This window comes from Phyllosticta citriasiana (genome assembly GCF_038021145.1).
Source record: "Phyllosticta citriasiana strain CBS 120426 chromosome Unknown IWZ02scaffold_14, whole genome shotgun sequence".
NCBI classification, from domain to species: Eukaryota; Fungi; Ascomycota; class Dothideomycetes; order Botryosphaeriales; family Phyllostictaceae; genus Phyllosticta; species Phyllosticta citriasiana.
The window spans coordinates 258,232-278,118 of NW_027117291.1; the positions used below are offsets into that span (position 1 = coordinate 258,232).

A 19,887-nucleotide genomic window follows, 5' to 3' on the forward strand; every position below is an offset into this window, starting at 1 on the left:
TGAATCTCGTTAACAACCCTCTCTTCCATAGTTTTGCAGTCTGTCTGAAGACGGCTAGCGAGCGAGCCAATAGGTATTCAGACAGTCAGTATCGGAAGGGGTAATTTCTTTTTGTCACTCGTCATCACCTTACCGAGGACTTAACAACATCATCATCATGTCTTAGCATTATGCCCCGTCACGAACGAAACCCTTTCCCTTCTTCCCTCTCATCTGCACGTTGTTCACGCAAGAAAGACCATTTGCCTCAGGGTGCCCCCATTAACTTGCTAGCAAAAATTGCTTGGCGTATTCTTTTCTTCTTCTCTCATCTTCTTCTTATTCTCTGCTTATCATTTATGAGTCATGCTGCTGCTACTACTTCAATGTCCTCCTGCCTGCAGGGAACAAGATTTTCCTTTTCCAACTGGATCCTCATCGACGGGATGCACGCGAAATGTTTACCTCTCGGCTTCTTGCTACTACTGTTAATGTCGCTCGCCCCTCTCCGTTGTTGTTGATGTTCTTCATGTCACGCACGCACCACCACCACCACCACCACCACCATCACCACAGAAGCGGCGCAAGTGGATTTGCTTCATCATGACCTTTTTTCCCCCCTTTCCTTCGTTTCGCTTTATGGAACTGTATGAATCGGCATCATCATGCTCATCATCTACTTGATCATTTTTTCTACCATATTCCTCCCTCACATCTCCATTGATTGGGCTCTGAGCTGAGCTTCGCATGGCTATGTAGCGTTGAAGCGCGCACCAAACTTTTTTCCTCTTTTTCGTTCTTCTTCCCCTCTTTCCCTCGTCCCCTTTGCTTTGGCTGTGTCTCTGGATCGTGGGAAGCAAGGGCGTCGTTGGCGTGCGTGGCGTTGGAAGCAATAGCGCGGCGAGAGGTGGACTGCAAAGGTGCGCGTGCATGCCTGTACGGGTGCGATGCGGCTCTTGCCTCTTTGTCGTCTTGGCGCATGAAGAGAGAGAAAGAGAGATGGGGAATGAGTTGATGGGCAAGCGGGCAGGCAGGCATGCCGTGCATTAGGAAGAGGGAGACGTGTGGGGTGTGAGATGTGGAATGAGACGAGGCAAGCAAGGAAGGAAGGAAAGAAGCCTTGCTTTTGGCGATGGCGTGCTGGAGGGGGAGGAGGAGGAGGAGAGGTAAAGTGAAGAAGGCGAACGGAAGCGTTGCTTGCTTGCTTGCCGCCGCTGACTATTCTGCGAGACACGCGCGACGGAATGAATGGGATGCGATGGGATGGGATGCGGCCTATTACCTACTTACCTACTTAGTCCTACATGTACCTGCCTACCTTACACTACCTTACCTTGCACTAGTTAACTACCTAGCTACCTACCTACCTAGTCAACCACTCACATAGTAACAAAATCGATGATCATGAAATCGCTACCACGCTTTCCTTTACACTCTTTCTCTTCCCCCTGGTGCTCGGACAGAAGCGTCTATCTGTAACGCAATAAACCTAGCCCGATGCCAAAACATCCAGACCTACTACCATCTACCAACTTACCTATCTACCTACCTACCTGCCGCCGCGCTCTCTCTCTCTCTCTCTCTCTTTTCTTCCCCCTTTTTTTCCCATCAGAAAAGTAAAACCAAAGTAAACCAACCCAACCAACCCAACCAACCCAACCCCCTCCCCTGTCTCCCCAAGTCAAACATGAAACCAAGCACTCCCAACAGACTTTCACACCTGTACCGTACCTTGACGTTTGTGGCGAGACTGAATTGAGGCTGTCGATCGCCATGGTTATGGCGATGGTTATGTAGAGACTCTCTCTGCCTTTGTTCGTTTTCTTTTCTTTTTTCCCTTTTTTTTTTTGTTGTCTTTTTGTTGTCTTTTTGTTGTCTTTTTGTTGTCTTTTTGTTGTTTTTTGCTCGCGCGTGGATGAGGTGAGGTGTGGTTTGGTTTGGTAGGGTAGGGTGGGGTAGGATAGGGTAGGGTGACTCTGCTATACTCTCTGATCCACATCGATGGTCAATGGTCAAGACTGTGAGCGGGCAGTAGTGGGTACTTGTGTTTGACACAAGACGAGGTGGTACCGGAATGGACGCAGACACAGGCACAGGGCTTCGCGCAGACGGGGGAGGGAGATGGGTGGGGAGGAAGGGGGAAAGATGAGGAAAGATGGTTGGCGAGAGAGTAGGTCACGTAGATTTAGATTCGTTTGTTCGTTCCATGTGGGAAAAGTGTGTGATTGATTATTCTCATGTACCGCTACTGCTGTGACTTGCTACTGCAATCATTCATGCTAGTCGCACGTCCATCCTCCGCGCAATTCGAGAGCGAGAAGGAGTCAGAGTCGAGAGTGTGATGCCAGAGCGCCACGATGAAGCAGAGAGATTTCTTTTTTGGGTTTTGTACATATGAGGATCGGTGGTGAAGGTGATGAGGGGAGCATAGGCAGGCAGACAGGCAGGCCTAGTAGCGGCTGGCAGCCTGCTGGCACGCTTTCTGTTAAACGCGCATCGTCAGCAAAATGTCCACGTATACTCCCATCCCCGCCCATCTCTTCTCCCTTTCCCATCCCGTCTCCCTGGTTCAACACTGGCGGAAAGAAAAACTTACCAGCTGGTCCAAATACCACCCACAGATGGTCAACGATCCCTCATTCTGGTCCATGCACTGCTTGAACGCGTTGACGTCGTTCTCGCACACCTTGGGCGCCTGCTGCTGGTACTCAGACGCGCCGGCAGCGGGGGCCTGGGGAGCTGCTTCGGCGGGGGCAGACGAGCCACCACCGAAGAAGCCGCCGATGGCGTGGCCGATGCTCGAACCGACAGCGACACCACTGTTCGTTCAAGATGTCAGCGTTTGTTCTCAATGCCGTGTTCGTTGTCTCCTCCATTCTTCCTTTCATCTTTCCGCCCTTCCGTTCAACTCATCTTCCCCCAAGCATCGGCGATGTAGTGTAGAGCTATTCGGACCCTGGAAAGTACTCACGCCGCAGTCGAAGCCATCTGGCCAAAGAGGCCGGGGCCCTGCGAGGCAGCAGGCGCCTGGGCGGCCGGCGGGTGCGGCTGCTGGTGCTGCTGCTGAGGCGGATGCGCGGCCGTCGTGGCAGGGCGGTGCTGCTGGGGAGCAGGCGCGGGCGCGCTGGGGCGAGCGGGTGCCGGAGCGGGTGCCGAGCGGCGGGGAGCAGCACTGCCGCGACCTTGACGAGGCATTGTTGTTGTTTTGGCGTTGACGAGGTGGCTGCGATTGGTGATGGAGATGGTGTAGATGCGTTGGTTGGGTTTGGCGACGTAGGGGTTGGTTGACGTTGGGGTTGAGGTAGGTGGTCAGGCAGTGGGTGGCGGAGAAATGGAAATTATTTGGAGAGCAGCTACGGGCTCGGCGGCAGCCGGAGGCGACAGAGATCCGATGGACAGACGCCAGGGAATCGCAACGAAAAGACCGAATCACACTGCTCCGATTTGCACGCCTTTCAACCGCCGTTGCTGAGGCTCTTCTCTTTTCGCTAGGCACATGTGCGACATCGCCAGCTGTATCGTGACATTCGAGCTGTCTTCTTCCTGTTGTTCACGTCTTCAACTCTTTTTTTCGCTGATGCTGCCTCCTAGGTTGCCGTCGTGTTCCATCAGCTTCGCCCGTCAGCTGCGGCCTCTGTACCGAGTCTGGCCGAGGTCCTGTGGCGTTGGCATCAACAGTCACTCTGCGTGCAAAGAGTCTTGAGTAAAGCATCCTATCGTTTACCGGCGCTTTGTTTATAACTAGGTACATGAAGATGCAAGAAACGCCTGGGCGGTGAGCATGTCGACTCGGTCCGTCTGCTGGCCCCATCGACATGGCATGCATATTGTATGGAGACAGGTGGTGGGCGCTTTCAGGAACACCCGCCCAACATCGACAAAGCTCAGATTGAATCACGAAAAAAACAACTCTTGCCTCGCACAATACCGTCGCCACCAGAGTGACTCACAGACCCATTTCAGCTGACCAACTCGCGTCGCCACTGCTTTCGGCTGCCTGCTTCTACCACAGGACCCATCGTGGTCCCTGTCGTACCACGAAGCATAGGAAAAGGCCTTCCGGCGTATCGTGGATTCTAAACAACATCAGCAAGATCCAAGTGGAGAGGAGCTCACAAGCCTACCTGAAATGTGACAAAGACCAGAAGACATAGATCCAGCCGGCAATTAGGAAGGCGATTTGACTGACGCCGAAGCTTTTGCGATGGAAGACGATTTCCCAGATGAGCACGCCGGCCGCAAGGAGGTACCTCACAAGCCAAAATTGCGTGCCCCCAAAATACAAGACGCTTTTCGGCAGCAGCAGGAGTTTCAGGTGGATGACAAGTTCATACAGGCCGACCGCAAGGATGATGGCAATGGTCGCTCGCAGGCACCGCATCCAGAGTCTTTGGTCTTTGCTGTCTCCCGGCAATAGGCATTCTATGACGTAGGCTTCGTCCAATTCCCAGAGACGGCGGAGGAGGCTTGGCTTGACGGGGTCATTTTCCTTGGATGCGTCGTTCGAGTCCTGGATCTTGTGTTCCTGGAGGTCCTCACTCTTCTCGCTTAACACGGTCGTCGTGGTTGATACCTGGGAAGACATGTTTGGTTGCTTGGAGATTTTGTGAGAGAATTTTGTGATGTTTGGCAAGGAAGTGGCTGTATCCAGAGATCAAGACTGTCGGGCAGAGAGAGACATGGCAAGCCTTTATATACACTTGGAAGATGGGAGCAGTCAAGACTGGTAGCGAGTCTTGGGGGTGATGTTGAGCTGTCAACATGGTTACATGATGGTCGAATGTTGAATGTATAGATTCAAAATCGTAGTGACGAAGACGCTGAGCATTACCAGCCGGTAATTCGACCAACAAGAAGATCACAAATAGTAAACGAGTAGAGAAGATGAGGCAATGAGATGCACCTTGAAGGCGACCAAATGCACTAGTCCGAAAGGGGCAACGTTGGCGAGCGAGAGTTGCTCGCACTTCAGTTTGCCGCCGGCCGCCGTGATTTCGACTTCTCTCCTCTGGAACCCCATCGACAATCACCCAGCACCCGCTGTTTCCATTTCCCGCAAACCATCCATCCGACAACTCAAGGAAACAGCTACCCAGTGATTCTCTGACAAGCCGTCAAGATGGTGAGCCTACCCGCTGCTGCCCGACCGAAAACTGCACGAGGTGGCGACACGACCCGATGAAGCACACGACATGGACACGACCGCGACCGACACGAACGACGCGTCTGCTTCACACCGGGACGGAGGACGCCTCGCGACGATGGAAGGACGAAATGCTGGCCGATTTGGGCCTTGGACAAACAGGACGCTGACGACGGTCGCCGTGTGCAGGTTCTCGCCGTTGACCTTCTCAACCCCACTCCCGCCGCCGAGGCGAAGAAGCACAAGCTCAAGGTTCGCTCCTCTTACTCGTCCGTCGACAACGAGCCAGCGCTGACAGACGCCTAAAAGCAACTCGTCCCGGGCCCCCGCTCCTTCTTCATGGACGTCAAGTGCCCCGGCTGCTTCACCATCACCACCGTCTTCTCGCACGCCCAGACCGTCGTCGTTTGCCAGGGCTGCTCGCAAGTCCTCTGCCAGCCCACCGGTGGCAAGGCCCGCCTCACCGAGGGCTGTTCTTTCAGGAGGAAGTAAAGGCGTGCGCCAGCAGCAAAGAGCGAGGGGTGGCTAAAAGCGGCATGAATGAATGGTGAATGCGCGGCGAGTGCTTGGGACACGAAACTCTTTTCATCATGGCTTTCTCAAAATGGCGTGGTAGAGACATGACACGGAATCACCTTGCAGGATAGAAGAGGGAATCCCATCCTGGTTGTCGAAAATATCGGTCAAAGCAAGGCCTGAGCCAAAGCGAGCCAAAAGCAAGCAAGCACCCACGCAAACCAAAGCCATTTTCACACAAAATCGGGAGTTCCGGATATCTTAGCGACATGAGACGTTTCTAAAACCTGTGGTGTCGTCGGCCGGCATGCCAGTGGCGAGCAGCACAAAGCAGCTTTTTTTCTCTTCCTGTTACGTTTCTGTATGTCTTTTATTTCGTCGTTGTGTTATACGCATGCTGGAAGGGGAGATGATCAAAACATCACGCGCATGAGCCGCGCCGGATCTGCCTGGGTGCAGGTTTCGTGGCGGCGAGGACCCGTCGTCTGTTGTTGCATCGAGGACACCTGCAACATGCTTGATTGCTCGCAGTCTTTTGTTTTGTACTGAACCGCAAATGGAGGCTTGGAACGGTAAAACCACAAACGTGTCTTGCACCAGCCACGGCACCATCCATTATTGCCCGTGACCTCAAACCTCTGCCCAATCAATCCCCACACGACGAATGAATCAAGCGGAGAACGGAAACCCCCCCAAGTGCTCCACCCGTCGTCGTCGTTGGCCGACGGCGTTCCAGACTTTTGCTCGTCGCTATTCGCCCAGACGGACTCGCCAAATTCTTCTATTCCCCCTCTTCCTTGGTTCGACCCCACGCACGTGGACCACCGCAACTCCGCTCTCTCCTCTCCTCTCCCCCTCCCCCTCGCTCCGTCGCCCAGGCGGCGCCCTCCGCCCCCGCCAGCCCAGCCCAGCCCAGACCGGAAGCCGTTTAGATAGATAGACAGATAGCGCAGTGGAGGAGAGAAAAAAATTTTGATCGCTTTCTCGCGTACGGTACGGTACAAGAAGAGGAAGAGCTGCTGCGCTTGTCTCGTCTCGTTTCTTTCCCGTCTGCACTGCACGTCTTGTGGTTGTCGTCGTCCCCCGCATTCGCTTTGGATCTGGGGTCTTGCCCACTTACTTACACACCTACTTACCGACGTCGTCCGTCTGTCTCCACAGGGAGGCAGGCCATCTGCTGGTGTATTGACTGCACAGGTCTTTTGCGGCTTCTCATTCATCATCCCTCGCTGCACACCATCGCACTCACAATGGCCTCCCCGACACCCATCCCCATCCCCTCCCCCACCGACACACGCGGCTGGACATCCCTCACCACGTCCCTCCTCTCCCAGCTCGAAGCCGCCGGCGCCCTGGCCGAGGCCCCCGCGTCGCTGGGACACGACGTCCATTTGGCGCCGCCGCAGATGGCCAGGCTGATTGATCATACGCTGCTCAAGTTGGATGCGACGGGGGAGCAGGTGCGGGCGCTTTGCGAGGAGGCGAGGAGTGAGGGCTTTGCGGTGGGTTTTGTTTTTCGCTTTTCTTTTCTTCCCTTTTGTTTGGATTTGAGGAATTGGGGGTGTTGGGTGTGGGTTTGGGTTTGGGTTTGGGTTTGGGTTTGGAAGAAGAGGAGGACGAAGGCGGAGATAAGAGCTGGGATGCTACGATGCACGATGCTGGGAATTTTACTGATGCTACCTGCAGACCGTCTGCGTGCGGCTAGGTTTCGTCGAGCAGGCCGTCGCGCTGCTCGAGGGGTCGGGCGTCGGCGTTGCGTGCGTCGTCGGTTTCCACGAGGGCACGTATAGCACTGAGGAGAAAGTCGCGTAAGTCCTTCCACTCTCTCCTCCTCCCCTCCTCCTCCTCCTCCTTCTCCCTCAACCATCCAACACACGACCCCAGCGAATCCCGCGCCGCCATCGCCGCCGGCGCCACCGAACTCGACATCGTCCTCAACTGGCCACTCCTGCAAACGCAACCGGACCCCTCCTACGCCGCCATCCTATCCGACCTGCACGCCCTGCGCGCCGCCGCCCCGCGCCCCACCGTCCTCAAACTCATCTTCGAAACCTCGCAGCTCTCGCCGCTGCAGATCGTGACGGCGACCGCGCTCGCCGCCGCCGCGGGCTTCGACTGCGTCAAGACGAGTACGGGGTTTAATGGCAGAGGTGCCAGTGTGCAGGATGTGAGACTCATGAAGGGCGCGTTGGGATTGTTGGGTTCCAGTTGGGAGGGCACGGGGAGGATGTTTGTCAAGGCGAGTGGCGGGGTCAGGAGTGCGGGGGAGTTGAAGAGGGTTGTTGCTGTTGGTGCGGGGAGGATTGGGACGAGTTCGGGGGTCAAGATTGTGAGGGAGGCGAGGGGGGAGGGTGTAGAGGGGCAGGCTAAGGAGGGGTATTAGGGGGTGGAGAGGAGAGGGAGGGGGTGCTGGCGATGTTATGACATGGTCCTGTGACAGTCGTGGACGGGTGATGGTGTCACAGCGAACGCATCGCGGTGTCTGTCTGCAGGTATAAAATCTCCTTTACTCATCTCCCACTCCTTCCTTTTCTCGCTCCCCAGAATGCCTATCTGCAGAAAAGACAGAACCGATCCACCATAATCACTGTCTCCACTCTTCGACGTACTCAAGACACTTTCCCTTTCTCTTTCTTCTGTCTCGCTCCCTCTCCTTTTCAAAAAACGGCCCGTGGAGCTCCAACGAATATCCGTCATGTTGCATCGATGGTGGCGGGTGCAGAAGTTTCGCAACGGCGGTAGCGTTGAAAGAGGAGGAATACACATGAGAAGCACTCAATCAGCACAGCCAGCCATCAAGTAAGTAAATCCAAACAATACATCAAATTGCCTCTCCCTCATGTCCTCCTACATCGTCGCAGACACATCTCTAGCTACCCACCCTCACCCCCGCTCAACCTGCGCGAAAAGAAAGATCCCAACCCAACAAAAAGAACGAAGCGTCTTCTCTCTTCATCATGTCATGTCTTGTCGTCTCATCCATCCATCCATCCATTCATTCGTTCATCCCCAGCCAACACCAGTCAAAAACAAAGAGAGAATGAAGACTGAGTGGGTGGCTGAGTCATTGGTTTAGACACCACCGCAAGTCAACGTGCCGAGCCCCTTGTTCATGGCGCACACGTTGGGCGAGCAGCAGTTGTTTAGGTCGTTGATGCATTCGACTGTCGGGGTGCGTTAGCAAGGTGAACAAGAAGCAAAGATTTAAGAGTGGTAGAGAAATGTGGAAAGGAAAGGAAAGAAAAGGAGAAGAGAAGAGGTGCACGTACCGCCGCGCGCGATGCAGCGCTTCTCGAGCAGTGGGTTGGGGTTGGGATCTGGGATGGCGACTGCCGTGGCCAGGGAGGCGGCGAAGAGAGTCGAGAGGAAGGCCGTGAGCTTCATTTTGAAAGAATTGGTGGTTTGGTTTGGCGGTAGTAGTGGTGGAGGAGTAGTCAAGCTGTGATTGCTGATGGTGGTGAGGTGCTACCATACGGCTGGCTGCCCTTCTTATGTGTTTCTGTCATCCATCCTGTCTGTCTCTTTCTCCCCCTCCCCCCAATATCTCCCTCTCTCTCAGTCTCTCGTTTACGTCTTTCTCCACATCTGCCTCGTCTGCATACAGTCAGTCAGTCAGTCGACGACTTCATCCATCCAGGCAGAAAGAACGGCAAACAGGCTTCCCCGCCTCCACCAACACTGACCCCATCCATCATCATCAACCGCCGCAGCAACTCCTCTCTTCGGTCCCCGTCCGTCAATCCCTCCCCTTCACAGCACGCAGAACATGGTCTACGTTCCTCCTCTGGCCCCAGCCCCCACTGTCAAGTGGGCATCGATCGCGCTCCGTCTGGCTCGTTTCTGCCTTGCTGTGGGGCTTCCTGTATGTATGTATAGCCGTTTTGCTGTAGTAGGATTGGGAGTGGGAAGGAAGGAGGAGGAGGAGGAGGAGGAGGAGTCTGACGATTCCTTCGTCTGCCTGCCGAAGTGGATAATGGCTCTTTTGGGTGAGCGGAAGATGATGAACATGGTGCTTTTTGCCGGGTTCAGCGGACGCAGGACTGGGTTTGCGCGTGGAGGAGAGGATTGGATGAGTGGAGCGCTGGGCTGGGCTGGGCTGGGCTGGGCTGGGCTGGGTTGAGAGTGTGCGTGTGAGTGAGTGTTGGTGTCTCGATGCGTTGATGTGATGCTGACTACATGAGATACTACTAACTCACTGACGACGCTAGACACCTACTAACCGACCGACCTACCAACCTACCACCTTACCTCTCACCACCTGCACAGGAAAACCCGCAAAGAAAACACCAAATCAAGCGTCCAAACCACTACCAACGAAATCCTCTGAAATTGACATCAAAAAGATTAACGGCCAGCCCTAAACCAACCCGTCGTCAGAAGCAATTGGCCCGACCCCCAACATCAATCCGCCTACATTACCTCAAACGGCAACAGATCGCCCGCAGCAGAAGTAGGTAGCTCTCACTTAGTCAGACTCGGCTCTCTCTGCTCAGCATCGGCATCGGCATCGGCATCGGCATCGGCATCTTAGAGTCCATCTGTTCCTTCTCAGCACGCACCGCGCCAATCCAAAACAGGACACCACGCCTAATCCCAATCAAGATACGCAGCTCATCTGATTTCGCCTCACCACGACCTCAAACCCGCAAATCAGTCAGTCAGTCTTGCTCGCTCGCTTCGTTCGACGTTGTAAATTCTTCTTCGCCCCCAAACGAAACAAGCATCGATGTGCATCACCGGCCGACGGCCCCACAACACCAAAACCAACGCCAACGTCAATGCCGGCTAACTAAGACGGCCCCAAACGGCGCGGCGCGAAGCTTGTCAGCTGCGGCGCCGGCTTGTTCGAGGGAGATGGGGCTTGGGGCTGCTTGGGGCTGCTTGGCCCCCAGAAATGATCGAAATGATCGACGGATGTGATGTAGAGGGAGGGTTCAGAATCCATTGATTTGTGTGTGGGTATGGACGTTGTTGATGCGTATACGAAGTAAGAAGGAGGAAGGAGGAAGGAGTGTAGGCAGGCGGGCAAGTGGGTACGTACGCATGCACGGATTGTGAGAGGAAGCATCAGCAGCACAGCGTAGCGCAGTGGAGTGTAGTGGATCTGGAGAGCTGCTGAGACTACTGTGGGCGGGCGGGCTCGTTCTGACGAAGCTGAGTTCTTTGGGAGAGGAGCCGAGCTCTGGATCGAGGGATTGATTTGATTCACCCGCACATATCCTCGTCCTCGCCCTCACATTCGCAGTCGCATTTTACCCGCAGGCAGCAGCAGCAGCAGCAGCACGGCGAAGTATTCGATGTCCGACGCCTTTGGGGCGGAAGTGCTGTGGGGATGAACGAGAACGAGAAGGAGGAGGGGAAGAGCTGGAAGGATGTGGAGATGTGGGTGGAGATGTGGTGGTTGGCGAGTCTGATGGATGGCATTTCAAGAGCGATGGCCACGATCTTGGAGGGTTTGCGCTTTGCAACCATCTATCTGTGGGATAGAACTACTTGAACTGCTTGAAGCCTTCATGTTCGCTTTCACTTTTGCCCTTGATCATATCTTCCATCGTTTTCCCCGTCCTTTTCTGTCGTGGGATGGTCTGGTCTGTGCTGCACTCTCTTCCCACTCCTTCTTTAATTCCTTGATCAGGGAAGTCGGAGTTTTCTGTTAGTGCCATTGATGCCGAATTCCAGCGTCGGACGTTAATGATGGTGTTTTTCACGGAGCGACCATAGTGACATATCAGTGCCCTACCCACATACTAACGAGCGTGAGGAGTAGGAAAGACAGCCACAGCCAACGCAAAAGCAGTGTTTTGTGTTCTTTGTTTGGCCTTCCATCCCAGTGAGTCGCTGTGCTGGGTGAAAATGCACAGAGCCGCGTTTCCTCACGCCCATCGATGCATATGCGCCGCTTCCTCCCCTTTTACATCCGCAAATCTCCGCTACTTGGTGCTGGCCACGTCATGGGAGCCTTCACATGCTTGCGCACATGTGAGAGTAGAGCCTTTTTATACCCTATTCTTGATGAAGAATCGGCGGGTCCCGGTGTCATGAGCTGTGCGCGTTTAGGTGCTCCGAGTGCGCGGCAGACAGAGCAAATGCTCGTGATTCCGCTGAATGACGACGCCGATTGCGCACGCGTAGACGTCGCGATGAAGTATTTAAACTGCCGCTTTGCTTCGTTCTTCCAAGGATCCAATTCGACATCCAGGAACCCAACGGAGATAGGTCAATGGACAACGCGATACACTGGCTGTGGATTTCGGGCCAGTCGACTTGTCTCTGGATCATCACCTATATTGACTGGTTTCCGGCGGAACCAACCAGGCAGGGGACTACTGCATCCCAAACCTCTCAAGTAGCTAAAATGTTATCAGTCAACATCATCGAACCCCTTCTTCTACGCCACCATTATTGTCTGCTGCTGTGGCGAATGGAGTCCACGGACTGCTGTACCTCTGTTATTCGACTTGACCAATGAGAAAGCTCTTCGCTCTCCGGACGTGGGCGCAGACACAGACGGAGAAGCTCACAAAACCGTTGTTCGAAAGCGATGCTAGCCAGCATCTCCCCACTTCATCGCTCAGCGTCATTACTGACGTTGTTCTCGTTCCACGCTCTTCAATGTACCCCGGAACTTTGGCTTGCTGCTCTTTCTGCTGAAAAGCGAACTCCATATCGACCTAAGAAGCCCCCAAACGAACACAGTATTTGGTTTGTGACCTTGACCACACCAGTTCGACTGTCGTGTACTCTTGGATTTGCGACTTCGTCGACGAGCGATGAATCCAGGAGACAGCGAACGATGGGGTTTTGTAGGCAAAGCTCTCTCACGTGGCACGTCCTCTTCTCGGCTCTCACATGCTCCACGGACAGACGGCATCAGCCACGACGCCTGCGCTTCTGATTCTGCGTCGCCGCCAGCAGACCGCCCGTTGCCTTGCACTGACCTCCTCTTCCACGTATAAAAAGCAGACTTTCCGAGATGGAGGAGGGAGACAAGCGCACGCGGCGTTCCAAAGCGCATGACAAACACGGAAACGTTGTTGACTGTGTTTGGGTCAGCAAACGGACTCAAAGCTCAAATTATTGGTGCGTGCTCGTGGCTTCGAATGGACTTGTTGGTCGCGCTGCGGTTTCGGTTCTGGTCACTCGCGGCGGGCAACCCTACACATCATGTGGTGGTATTGAGAGCGGCATTATTACTCTGTCGTGAACGCGAGTCTCATAATGAGAAACATATAGCGCTTAAACACAGAGTCGGAAGAAGAGAAGGAGGAAGCAGTTAAGGTCAGAAGGAAAGGCAACAAAGGAAGAGTACGCCGTGTACTGGTTGAAGTTGATTTTACAAATACGGCGAGGGTATGGGAGATGCGGGGCGTGGGAGTGATCATATGCCCATATGTGGCTGAGAATGTCCGAGGTGCATGAGCAGCAGCTGTTCGACTCAGCTGGATAGAAAGTGTTGACTAGAGGCCATCTGCATATGTACGTATCAGGCCCATTCAGCACCCACCTACACCTATATACTTCAGCTTAATTCTGAAGACTTGACACCAAAGCTTGAACACTCAACTGTTTTCGCACACCCTTCACCACATCTCTACAAGCACAAGGCATCTTTTCAAACCTCTGACTCCCGTCCGTTCCTCATCCCCCACTCTTACGCATCGCCTTCCGCGCCCTCCCAATTTCAATCTCCAGCTCGCGCATCTCGGTCGCCAGATTCAGCGTCCGCGGCACAGCCGTCTCCACCGCACCGACGAAGCTGCCTTGCGCACTGCGCAGCGCCTGCGGCACGAGGATGCCGAACCAGCGGATCGGATCGCGCTGGCGCTGTTGTTTTTTGCGTTTGTCCTCTTTATCTTCCTCTTCCTCTCCATCTTCCTTGCCCTCTTCTTCAGAGGTGTCATCGTCTTTGGACAGCTGCGGCAAGTCGGGCGGAGGCGTGGGGTACTTGGAGATCTGGGGATCGGTAGGGGAAGAAGAGGACGGGGGCGGTTTCGAGGCGGGTTTCTCGTTGGCGTCTGCTTCTGGCTCTGTTTTTGGTGTGGGTTCGGAGTCGGCGGCCAGGACGATGGAGGTGCGGAATTTGGCGTCGTCTTTCTCTTCGATCGTCCTATCAATCACACTGCATGAGTATGTGCCCGTAATTCCGAAGTCGAGGAAGTCGGCTATCAGCGATGGAAGAAACGCACACTGTGCGCAGCGCCTGCATGCGCTCGTCGTAGAAATCGCGTCCGTAGCGCACGCGATTTGGCGCGTTAAAGTTGGCCTTTGCCAGCGCAATGTATCCCTAGAATCTTATCAGCAATTCAATTGATCAATGGCAGTCAGTTGGGGTGGAAACACGCACCGCCGACAGCTCCCTGGACAGCTGTTCTCTCGCCTGTGTGTACTGGTCCAGCAGCTCGAGGTAGCGCTTCAGCAGGTCGTCAAGGCGCTCAACCAGCTCCGTCGTGGCAGCGACACCCGAGGGCTTGGGCTGGATGCGCTTGGGGGGCATTTCGTGCGTCGAGTCGGCCATTGGCGCTGCGGGGGATGTGGGAGGGACGAGAGCTTCAGACAAATGAGCTGCCTGAGTGGAGTTCAGGTTGAGGGCAGCGGGACGGACATGACGCAGGTCCCTGGTCTCAGCCCTAAATGTACGGCGCGTGAAGATCCCTGAGCTTCCGCTCGTTTACGTACCTCAGTCGTCGCCGCCGTTGTCCGACTTCAATGCTCACCAACATTGCCGCAACGGCAACACTACTACATCCCATGAACAAACCGCCCTCGCTGCTCCGGCACCTCCTGCGCGCCGGCGTGAGCGCAAACAGGCCGCGCAGCAGCAACATTGCGGCGGCTTCCTTCTTCCACACGGCGCCGTTGTCCGCAAAGCCCACCTCATCCACGCCAGCATGGCGCTGTCCGCAATGCAGCCTGCAGCGCGCGAGATTCCCTCGGGCCCAGCAGCGCCGCTACCAGAGCTCCAACAAGTCGGATAATACCAATTCCTCGGGGAGCCCGCAGCCAGCCGACGACCCGACCTTCACGTCCATTGTCGACCAGCCCGCAACGCTGGTCAAGACGGGGCGACGACATGGGCCGGGTCTCATAATCCTCGGTACGTCTCCCTCTCCCCGTACCAGCGCAAACCATTCTAACACCCGGACCCCCTCGCAGCACTCATCCCCATAACCGCCTTCCTCCTCGGCACCTGGCAAGTGCGCCGCCTCTCCTGGAAAACCGACCTCGTCGCGACGCTCGAAGACCGCCTCATCCAGCCGCCTCTGCCCCTGCCCCCCCGCATCGACCCCTCCGCCATCAACTCCTTCGACTACCGCCGCGTCACCGCCCGCGGCGTCCTGCGGCACGACAAGGAAATGCTGGTCGGGCCGCGGCTCCGCGACGGCGAAGACGGCTTCCTCGTCTTCACGCCGCTGGAGCGCGACCCGGGCGGCGTCGACGCGGCGGGGCGCCCTACCAGCGTCCTCGTGTGCCGTGGCTGGATTAGCAGGGAGAAGAGGGAGCAGCGGAGTCGGACGCCCGAGGCGCTGCCGAGTGGGGAGGTGATGGTTGAGGGGTTGTTGAGGAAGCCGTGGAAGAAGAATTATTTTACGCCGGAAAATCATCCTGATAGGGGTGACTGGTATTTTGCGGATGTGGAGGAGATGGCGCGGGTGACGGGGACGCAGCCCGTTTGGATTGAGGAGACGCTGAGTATGCTTTTTCCCTTTCTCTTTGCTTGCCCTCTTTTCTTTGGCTTTCTTTGCGTACGCCACGCAAGACTCAAGATACACAGCTAATCGCCATCGTCGTCGCAGAGCCCGACTACCTCGTCGCCATGGACCGCGCCTCAAAGGGCATTCCCATCGGCCGCCCTGCAGAGGTCAACGTGCGCAACAACCACTTGCAGTACATCTTCACATGGTGAGCAATGCTTCCTCGATATATCAATTGCAACACCCCCGGTCCCCTGCCCAACGCCCCGCTAATCACCTGCGTTGCTAGGTACTCGCTCTCCCTTGCAACGTCCGTCATGCTGTGGATGGTCATCAAAAAGCCCGTATCCCGCGTCGGCAGGCGCGTGAGGCAGAGCAGGGAATGGTAGATCCCTACTTCATTTGTAGGAAGGAAGGTAGGTCTGTCGTGTGGGTTGTACAGGTATAAGAAGCGAAGCAAACAGTGGTATCTCATGTACAAACGAACGAAAAAAGAATGCAAAAAGCAAGACACATTCACAGCTCCGTCGCCCCTTCTCCTCCCTCTTCCTCCTCCGCAATCGTATCCAACTTGCGCTTGCGCGGTTTGCGCTTGGGCGCCGCGCGCGGAGCGGGCATGCGTACGTTTTGCAGCAGTTCGCGCGGGAGGTATTTCTGCGCCAGCGAGAAGGGCGTCGACGACGCGCTGAGTTTGCGCTGTCTGCTGCTTATTAGCCACACATCACACTTCCCACCCCAAAATCACCCTCCTTTACGTACCGTCTCATGAGCATGACAACGTCCGCCTCCTCAATCGTCTTGCGCCCGGCATGGCTAGCATAGCTCGCCAGATCCTCGCCCGCCTGCTCAAAGAACCAGTCCGTCGCCGTGGATAGCGCGTTGAGCGTATCGGCGACCAGCTTGGCGGCGGGCCCGCCGTGCACGCGCGCGAGGCTCGTCGCTAGCCGCTTGACGACGCTGCGCGGTAGCGACGGGTATTCGTGGCCGAAGCGCGATACGGGGAGCGTTTTGGTGCGGCTGCGCTTCTTCTTTGCTGCGTGTTCGGCGGTTGGGGGCGAGGTTTCGCGGAGTCGCGTGGAGCTGGGGTCGTCTGCGTCGCTGTCGGGGGCTTCGTCTTGGTCGTCGTCGTCGGGCTGTTCTAGAATTGGTTCTGGTTCGGAGTCTTGCAAGAGGTCTGCTCCGGCGGTGGTAGCTTCGTCTTGCTCCTCAATGTCGTCTTCGCGGCTGGAAGGGGCGCGGTTAAGGTTGGCTAGGAGAGACCTGCGGGCAGGCGGGATCGCAAATCTGAATGTTGGCTCATCGTCTGATTCCTCGCCCTCGGGGATGTTAATGTCGCTGGCTCGTGAACGCCGTCTGGATGCCAACAGGTTGCGCAATTCCTGTGTCGTATTGTCACTGCAAGGCGTTAGTGTCACTCCAAAAATCGACAACAAACATGACGTACTCATTAAACCGACGAGTTTCCTCGTCCAAAACGTCTTGTCCTGCATCGCCGCCAAACGCAAAGGTTGCGTCATCCTCGGCCAATTCTTCTCCCTCTCCTAGTGCATCCAAGTCGCCAAAACGCTCGCTCAATCTCAGCCGACCAAAGCTGGTCCGCGACAGTCGCGGTCTGATTGGATCCTCACTGTAGGCGCGACGCCCACCCTCAACGGATACCTGCGTAGCATCTACGTCTGCCTCGTCCAATGCCAATGACAGTCTCGGCGGCGCTTCGTGAAAAGAGTCATCCTCGTCTTCATGCAACGGCATAGACAGCCTCGGCCGGGGAAGGTCGGGCTCATCTTCCAAAATATCCTCCCTCGGTCTAGCGCCGCGGGTGTCGACGGTCGGCGACGGCTGGACAGGCTCAGAAGTCCCTGCGAGGCCTATGCAAATCCAATCTTCAGTATTTTGCTGTTTTGGTGCCTCGTGATTGGAGACTCACGTCGGCTAAGCGCCCGCAAAAAGTCGCGCGGCGTCTCGCGCTGCTGAACGCCGCTCCGTCGCCTGTTCCTCCCACCCGAGGCTGCTAGAGCGGCATCGCGCCGGGCCCGGAGAGCGCGTATGGCATGTGGTGTCGTGGGCGGTCCTACGCGCCGAGGGACCGGAAACTGGCGGGCACGCGGAGTGCGCTGCTGGGTCCGAGGAGTTCGACCTGGAGTAGGGTCCGCGCTGGTGACGCGGCGGCGGGGCGTTGCAGTCGAAGTTTGCCGGAGACTCTGCGACAATTGACGGAGCTGCAGTTACGTCAGTAGTTTGGACGAGGGCGGCCGGATCATGGGCGGTACGTTGGAATACGGAGTCGTGTCTTGCTCGCCGGCAGTGGCCTGATGCGCTTCAGAGTTGCGAGGGGTGACTCGCGATTTCTTCGAGGGTGGCTCAGTCATGTTGTCCCTTTGGTGCTGGGCAGGGTCGAGGAGTGTTTGGTTGTCGTCGAGCGGGAAGCGCGCGGTCAGTCCGGGGAACGCGTTGGCGCTATCGATAAGCGCGCCGAGCCGCGTGCCTGGGATTTTTTTGTTCGTTGCAGTTCCCCGCAAACATCACACAAATCGGACGCACAACATGTCGGACTCTGAGGATGGCGCCGGCGTCCCGCTCATCGAGCCCGTTCCTGGCTCTCCAGCAGATGGAAACGGCAGCAAGAGAAAGAGGGGCGAGGAAGACGCAAAACAGAGCAAGAGAGCAAAGCGCAGAAAGAACAAGCAACCCAAGGACGTCCATGACGAAGACCTTGACGAAGCAGCAGGACTGAATCGATCAATTGGCCGCATGGATGGCCGCTTGCTGGCCGACTACATGGCTCAGCGGACCAAGCGGTTTGAGCCTGACCTCAGTTTCGTGGAGCTTGAAGACCGCTACGTGCCAGGTAGGTCAGAAGTCGCTTTGGGCGTCTGCATTATGTCGTCACTCGGATCTTGCTGTTTGACGAGGCCGCTAACACGGCTCCAGAGAAGTCGATTCGCGACACGAGCAGCTGGGACGGCGACCGGACCCTCGACAATCTACCGGCATTCATCGAGAAAATTGCAAAGGGCGACCTCACAAAAGCTTCCAAGAGCAACGGGGCGCCGCATACAATCGTGGTTGCGGCATCGGGCATCCGAGCGGCGGACTTGACGAGGCATGTTTGTCCTATTTCCGGACACGACACTAGCTTCTAACTGCTAGCAGAGGATTGAGGAAATTTGAACAAAAGGGAACCAAGGTGGCAAAGCTGTTTGCCAAGCACATTAAGCTCAAAGAGGCGATGGAGAGCTGCAAGAGGCTAAAGTAAGCGCTTCTCTGAAGCAGGCTGTCGACTGTTTACTGACAGACGGGGCTTGCAGGATGAACTTTGGCGTTGGCACGCCGCAGCGCATTTCAGACTTGCTCGAAAACGAAGCGCTCTCGACGAGCAATCTCCAGCGCATCATTATCGATGCCTCGCACATTGACGTCAAGAAACGGGGCATCATGGACATGAAGGAGACGCAGGTGCCCCTGGCGCAGCTGCTGGCTCGCAAGGAACTCAAGTCTCGGTACGGGCAAGAGGGGGGCATTGAAGTGGTCTTTTACTGAGGAGCAGACTGAAGCAATGGCTCGCGTGGATCTTTAATCTGCGCACTGATTGCGTCGGGGCGGCAGCGCCGAGCATTTCTGGGGAAGAAAATTTCCAGGGCTTCTGGAAACGAGGAAAAGGGACAAGCGAAGAGGCCCCCCCTCGGACAGCATATTCGCCTGTTTGAAGCTCGACGAGGACGCGACGCTGCGAGGCGATGGCGATGGCGCAGCAGCGAGAGGCGAGGTTAGTTTTTATGCTTGCGGACCGGACCGCCAAAAGGTCGGATGGAACGACCACGGGAGCCATCAGACGTCGACGACATCCATTGCAAGGATGCACGTGGATTTGGCATCATGGGAGTTTAGCTAGCGACGGAAAAGGAAGCGCACTGGGCAAAGGGCATTCCCGGCAGCTAGCCGAGAGACGGTGACCAAAAAGTGCAGACGATGGTGATGTTAAGCGTGTTGCATGCATTTGGTGTCGCGACGGATGTCAGGGGTGGTTAGGAGGGAGAGGAATAGAATAACAGAGTCGTCGATATGCGTGGTGTGGAAGTGTTTTTGTCACCATGTTGGTTCGAAGCGCTGTTGGCGCTTGATTGCACGCAGCGCAGTGAGGTGATTGTGATGGGGGGGGGGGGGGGGGGGGGGATGGATGGAAAGCCAATACATACATATATACATACATACATACAGCAGACAGACAGCTCGTCCTGCTTTAACTGTGTTTGAGCATTGACTTCGGCCACCTACCCGACCGCCCAAGTCCTGTGCTGTGTTGTGTTGTGTTGTGCTGTGCTGTGCTGTGCTGCATCAGCGGCGTCGCTCCTGGCCGCTCCAGTCCGTCCCTCACCACCAACTGAACCTAACATAGGGAACCCTACACCCACGCCTACACTGCCCTCCGTCATTGCGACCTCCACCGAACCTCCATCCCGTCGACACCCCATCCCTCAAAATCCTCGACTTGTTGCTCTCCTCTCGGCCGCTTCATCGACCGCCCGTCCGTCCTTCATACCCTCCCTCAACGCCGTG

General features: G+C 56.0%; 10 protein-coding genes across 10 annotated transcripts; 6 read left to right on the top strand and 4 right to left on the bottom strand.

Moving 5' to 3' along the window:
• Positions 1 to 40: 40 nt before the first annotated feature.
• Positions 41 to 943, top strand: IWZ02DRAFT_77762 (uncharacterized protein). The gene is made up of 2 exons (XM_066771204.1): positions 41 to 566; positions 841 to 943. Exon 1 carries the CDS (start codon positions 171 to 173, stop codon positions 498 to 500), a length of 330 nt encoding a protein of 109 aa, XP_066619264.1. The 5' UTR covers positions 41 to 170; the 3' UTR covers positions 501 to 566; positions 841 to 943.
• A 1,485-nt stretch (positions 944 to 2,428) lies between these two features.
• On the bottom strand, positions 2,429 to 3,174 carry IWZ02DRAFT_471643 (uncharacterized protein; the record flags this gene model as incomplete). Its single annotated transcript, XM_066768892.1, has 3 exons — positions 2,429 to 2,461; positions 2,576 to 2,798; positions 2,951 to 3,174. 3 exons carry the CDS (start codon positions 3,172 to 3,174, stop codon positions 2,429 to 2,431), a joined length of 480 nt encoding a protein of 159 aa, XP_066619265.1.
• A 719-nt stretch (positions 3,175 to 3,893) lies between these two features.
• Positions 3,894 to 4,860, bottom strand: IWZ02DRAFT_77826 (uncharacterized protein). The gene is made up of 2 exons (XM_066771205.1): positions 4,104 to 4,860; positions 3,894 to 4,055 (listed from the first exon to the last, which is right to left on the bottom strand). The coding sequence occupies exons 1-2, from the start codon at positions 4,562 to 4,564 to the stop codon at positions 3,983 to 3,985; spliced, it is 534 nt and encodes a 177-aa protein (XP_066619266.1). The 5' UTR covers positions 4,565 to 4,860; the 3' UTR covers positions 3,894 to 3,982.
• Positions 4,861 to 4,972: 112 nt separating this feature from the next.
• IWZ02DRAFT_77841 (40S ribosomal protein eS27) lies at positions 4,973 to 5,662 on the top strand. The gene is made up of 3 exons (XM_066771206.1): positions 4,973 to 5,101; positions 5,312 to 5,374; positions 5,432 to 5,662. Exons 1-3 carry the CDS (start codon positions 5,099 to 5,101, stop codon positions 5,612 to 5,614), a joined length of 249 nt encoding a protein of 82 aa, XP_066619267.1. The 5' UTR covers positions 4,973 to 5,098; the 3' UTR covers positions 5,615 to 5,662.
• Positions 5,663 to 6,888: 1,226 nt separating this feature from the next.
• On the top strand, positions 6,889 to 8,021 carry IWZ02DRAFT_436186 (uncharacterized protein; the record flags this gene model as incomplete). The annotated part of the gene is made up of 3 exons (XM_066766507.1): positions 6,889 to 7,140; positions 7,325 to 7,446; positions 7,523 to 8,021. The coding sequence occupies 3 exons, from the start codon at positions 6,889 to 6,891 to the stop codon at positions 8,019 to 8,021; spliced, it is 873 nt and encodes a 290-aa protein (XP_066619268.1).
• Positions 8,022 to 9,097: 1,076 nt separating this feature from the next.
• On the top strand, positions 9,098 to 9,758 carry IWZ02DRAFT_484647 (uncharacterized protein). Its single transcript, XM_066769196.1, has one exon. It carries the CDS (start codon positions 9,130 to 9,132, stop codon positions 9,526 to 9,528), a length of 399 nt encoding a protein of 132 aa, XP_066619269.1. The 5' UTR covers positions 9,098 to 9,129; the 3' UTR covers positions 9,529 to 9,758.
• Positions 9,759 to 13,276: 3,518 nt separating this feature from the next.
• IWZ02DRAFT_484648 (uncharacterized protein) lies at positions 13,277 to 14,226 on the bottom strand (the record flags this gene model as incomplete). Its single annotated transcript, XM_066769197.1, has 3 exons — positions 13,983 to 14,226; positions 13,825 to 13,922; positions 13,277 to 13,757 (listed from the first exon to the last, which is right to left on the bottom strand). Exons 1-3 carry the CDS (start codon positions 14,151 to 14,153, stop codon positions 13,277 to 13,279), a joined length of 750 nt encoding a protein of 249 aa, XP_066619270.1. The 5' UTR covers positions 14,154 to 14,226.
• A 118-nt stretch (positions 14,227 to 14,344) lies between these two features.
• Positions 14,345 to 15,923, top strand: IWZ02DRAFT_508329 (SURF1 family-domain-containing protein; the record flags this gene model as incomplete). The annotated part of the gene is made up of 3 exons (XM_066770440.1): positions 14,345 to 14,732; positions 14,792 to 15,381; positions 15,411 to 15,923. 3 exons carry the CDS (start codon positions 14,345 to 14,347, stop codon positions 15,540 to 15,542), a joined length of 1,110 nt encoding a protein of 369 aa, XP_066619271.1. The 3' UTR covers positions 15,543 to 15,923.
• IWZ02DRAFT_78310 (centromere kinetochore component CENP-T-domain-containing protein) lies at positions 15,783 to 17,748 on the bottom strand. The gene is made up of 5 exons (XM_066771207.1): positions 17,601 to 17,748; positions 17,258 to 17,549; positions 16,775 to 17,198; positions 16,090 to 16,725; positions 15,783 to 16,030 (listed from the first exon to the last, which is right to left on the bottom strand). Exons 1-5 carry the CDS (start codon positions 17,697 to 17,699, stop codon positions 15,847 to 15,849), a joined length of 1,635 nt encoding a protein of 544 aa, XP_066619272.1. The 5' UTR covers positions 17,700 to 17,748; the 3' UTR covers positions 15,783 to 15,846.
• A 105-nt stretch (positions 17,749 to 17,853) lies between these two features.
• IWZ02DRAFT_78334 (U3-containing 90S pre-ribosomal complex subunit-domain containing protein) lies at positions 17,854 to 18,969 on the top strand. The gene is made up of 4 exons (XM_066771208.1): positions 17,854 to 18,178; positions 18,262 to 18,433; positions 18,484 to 18,582; positions 18,639 to 18,969. Exons 1-4 carry the CDS (start codon positions 17,875 to 17,877, stop codon positions 18,868 to 18,870), a joined length of 807 nt encoding a protein of 268 aa, XP_066619273.1. The 5' UTR covers positions 17,854 to 17,874; the 3' UTR covers positions 18,871 to 18,969.
• Positions 18,970 to 19,887: the final 918 nt, after the last annotated feature.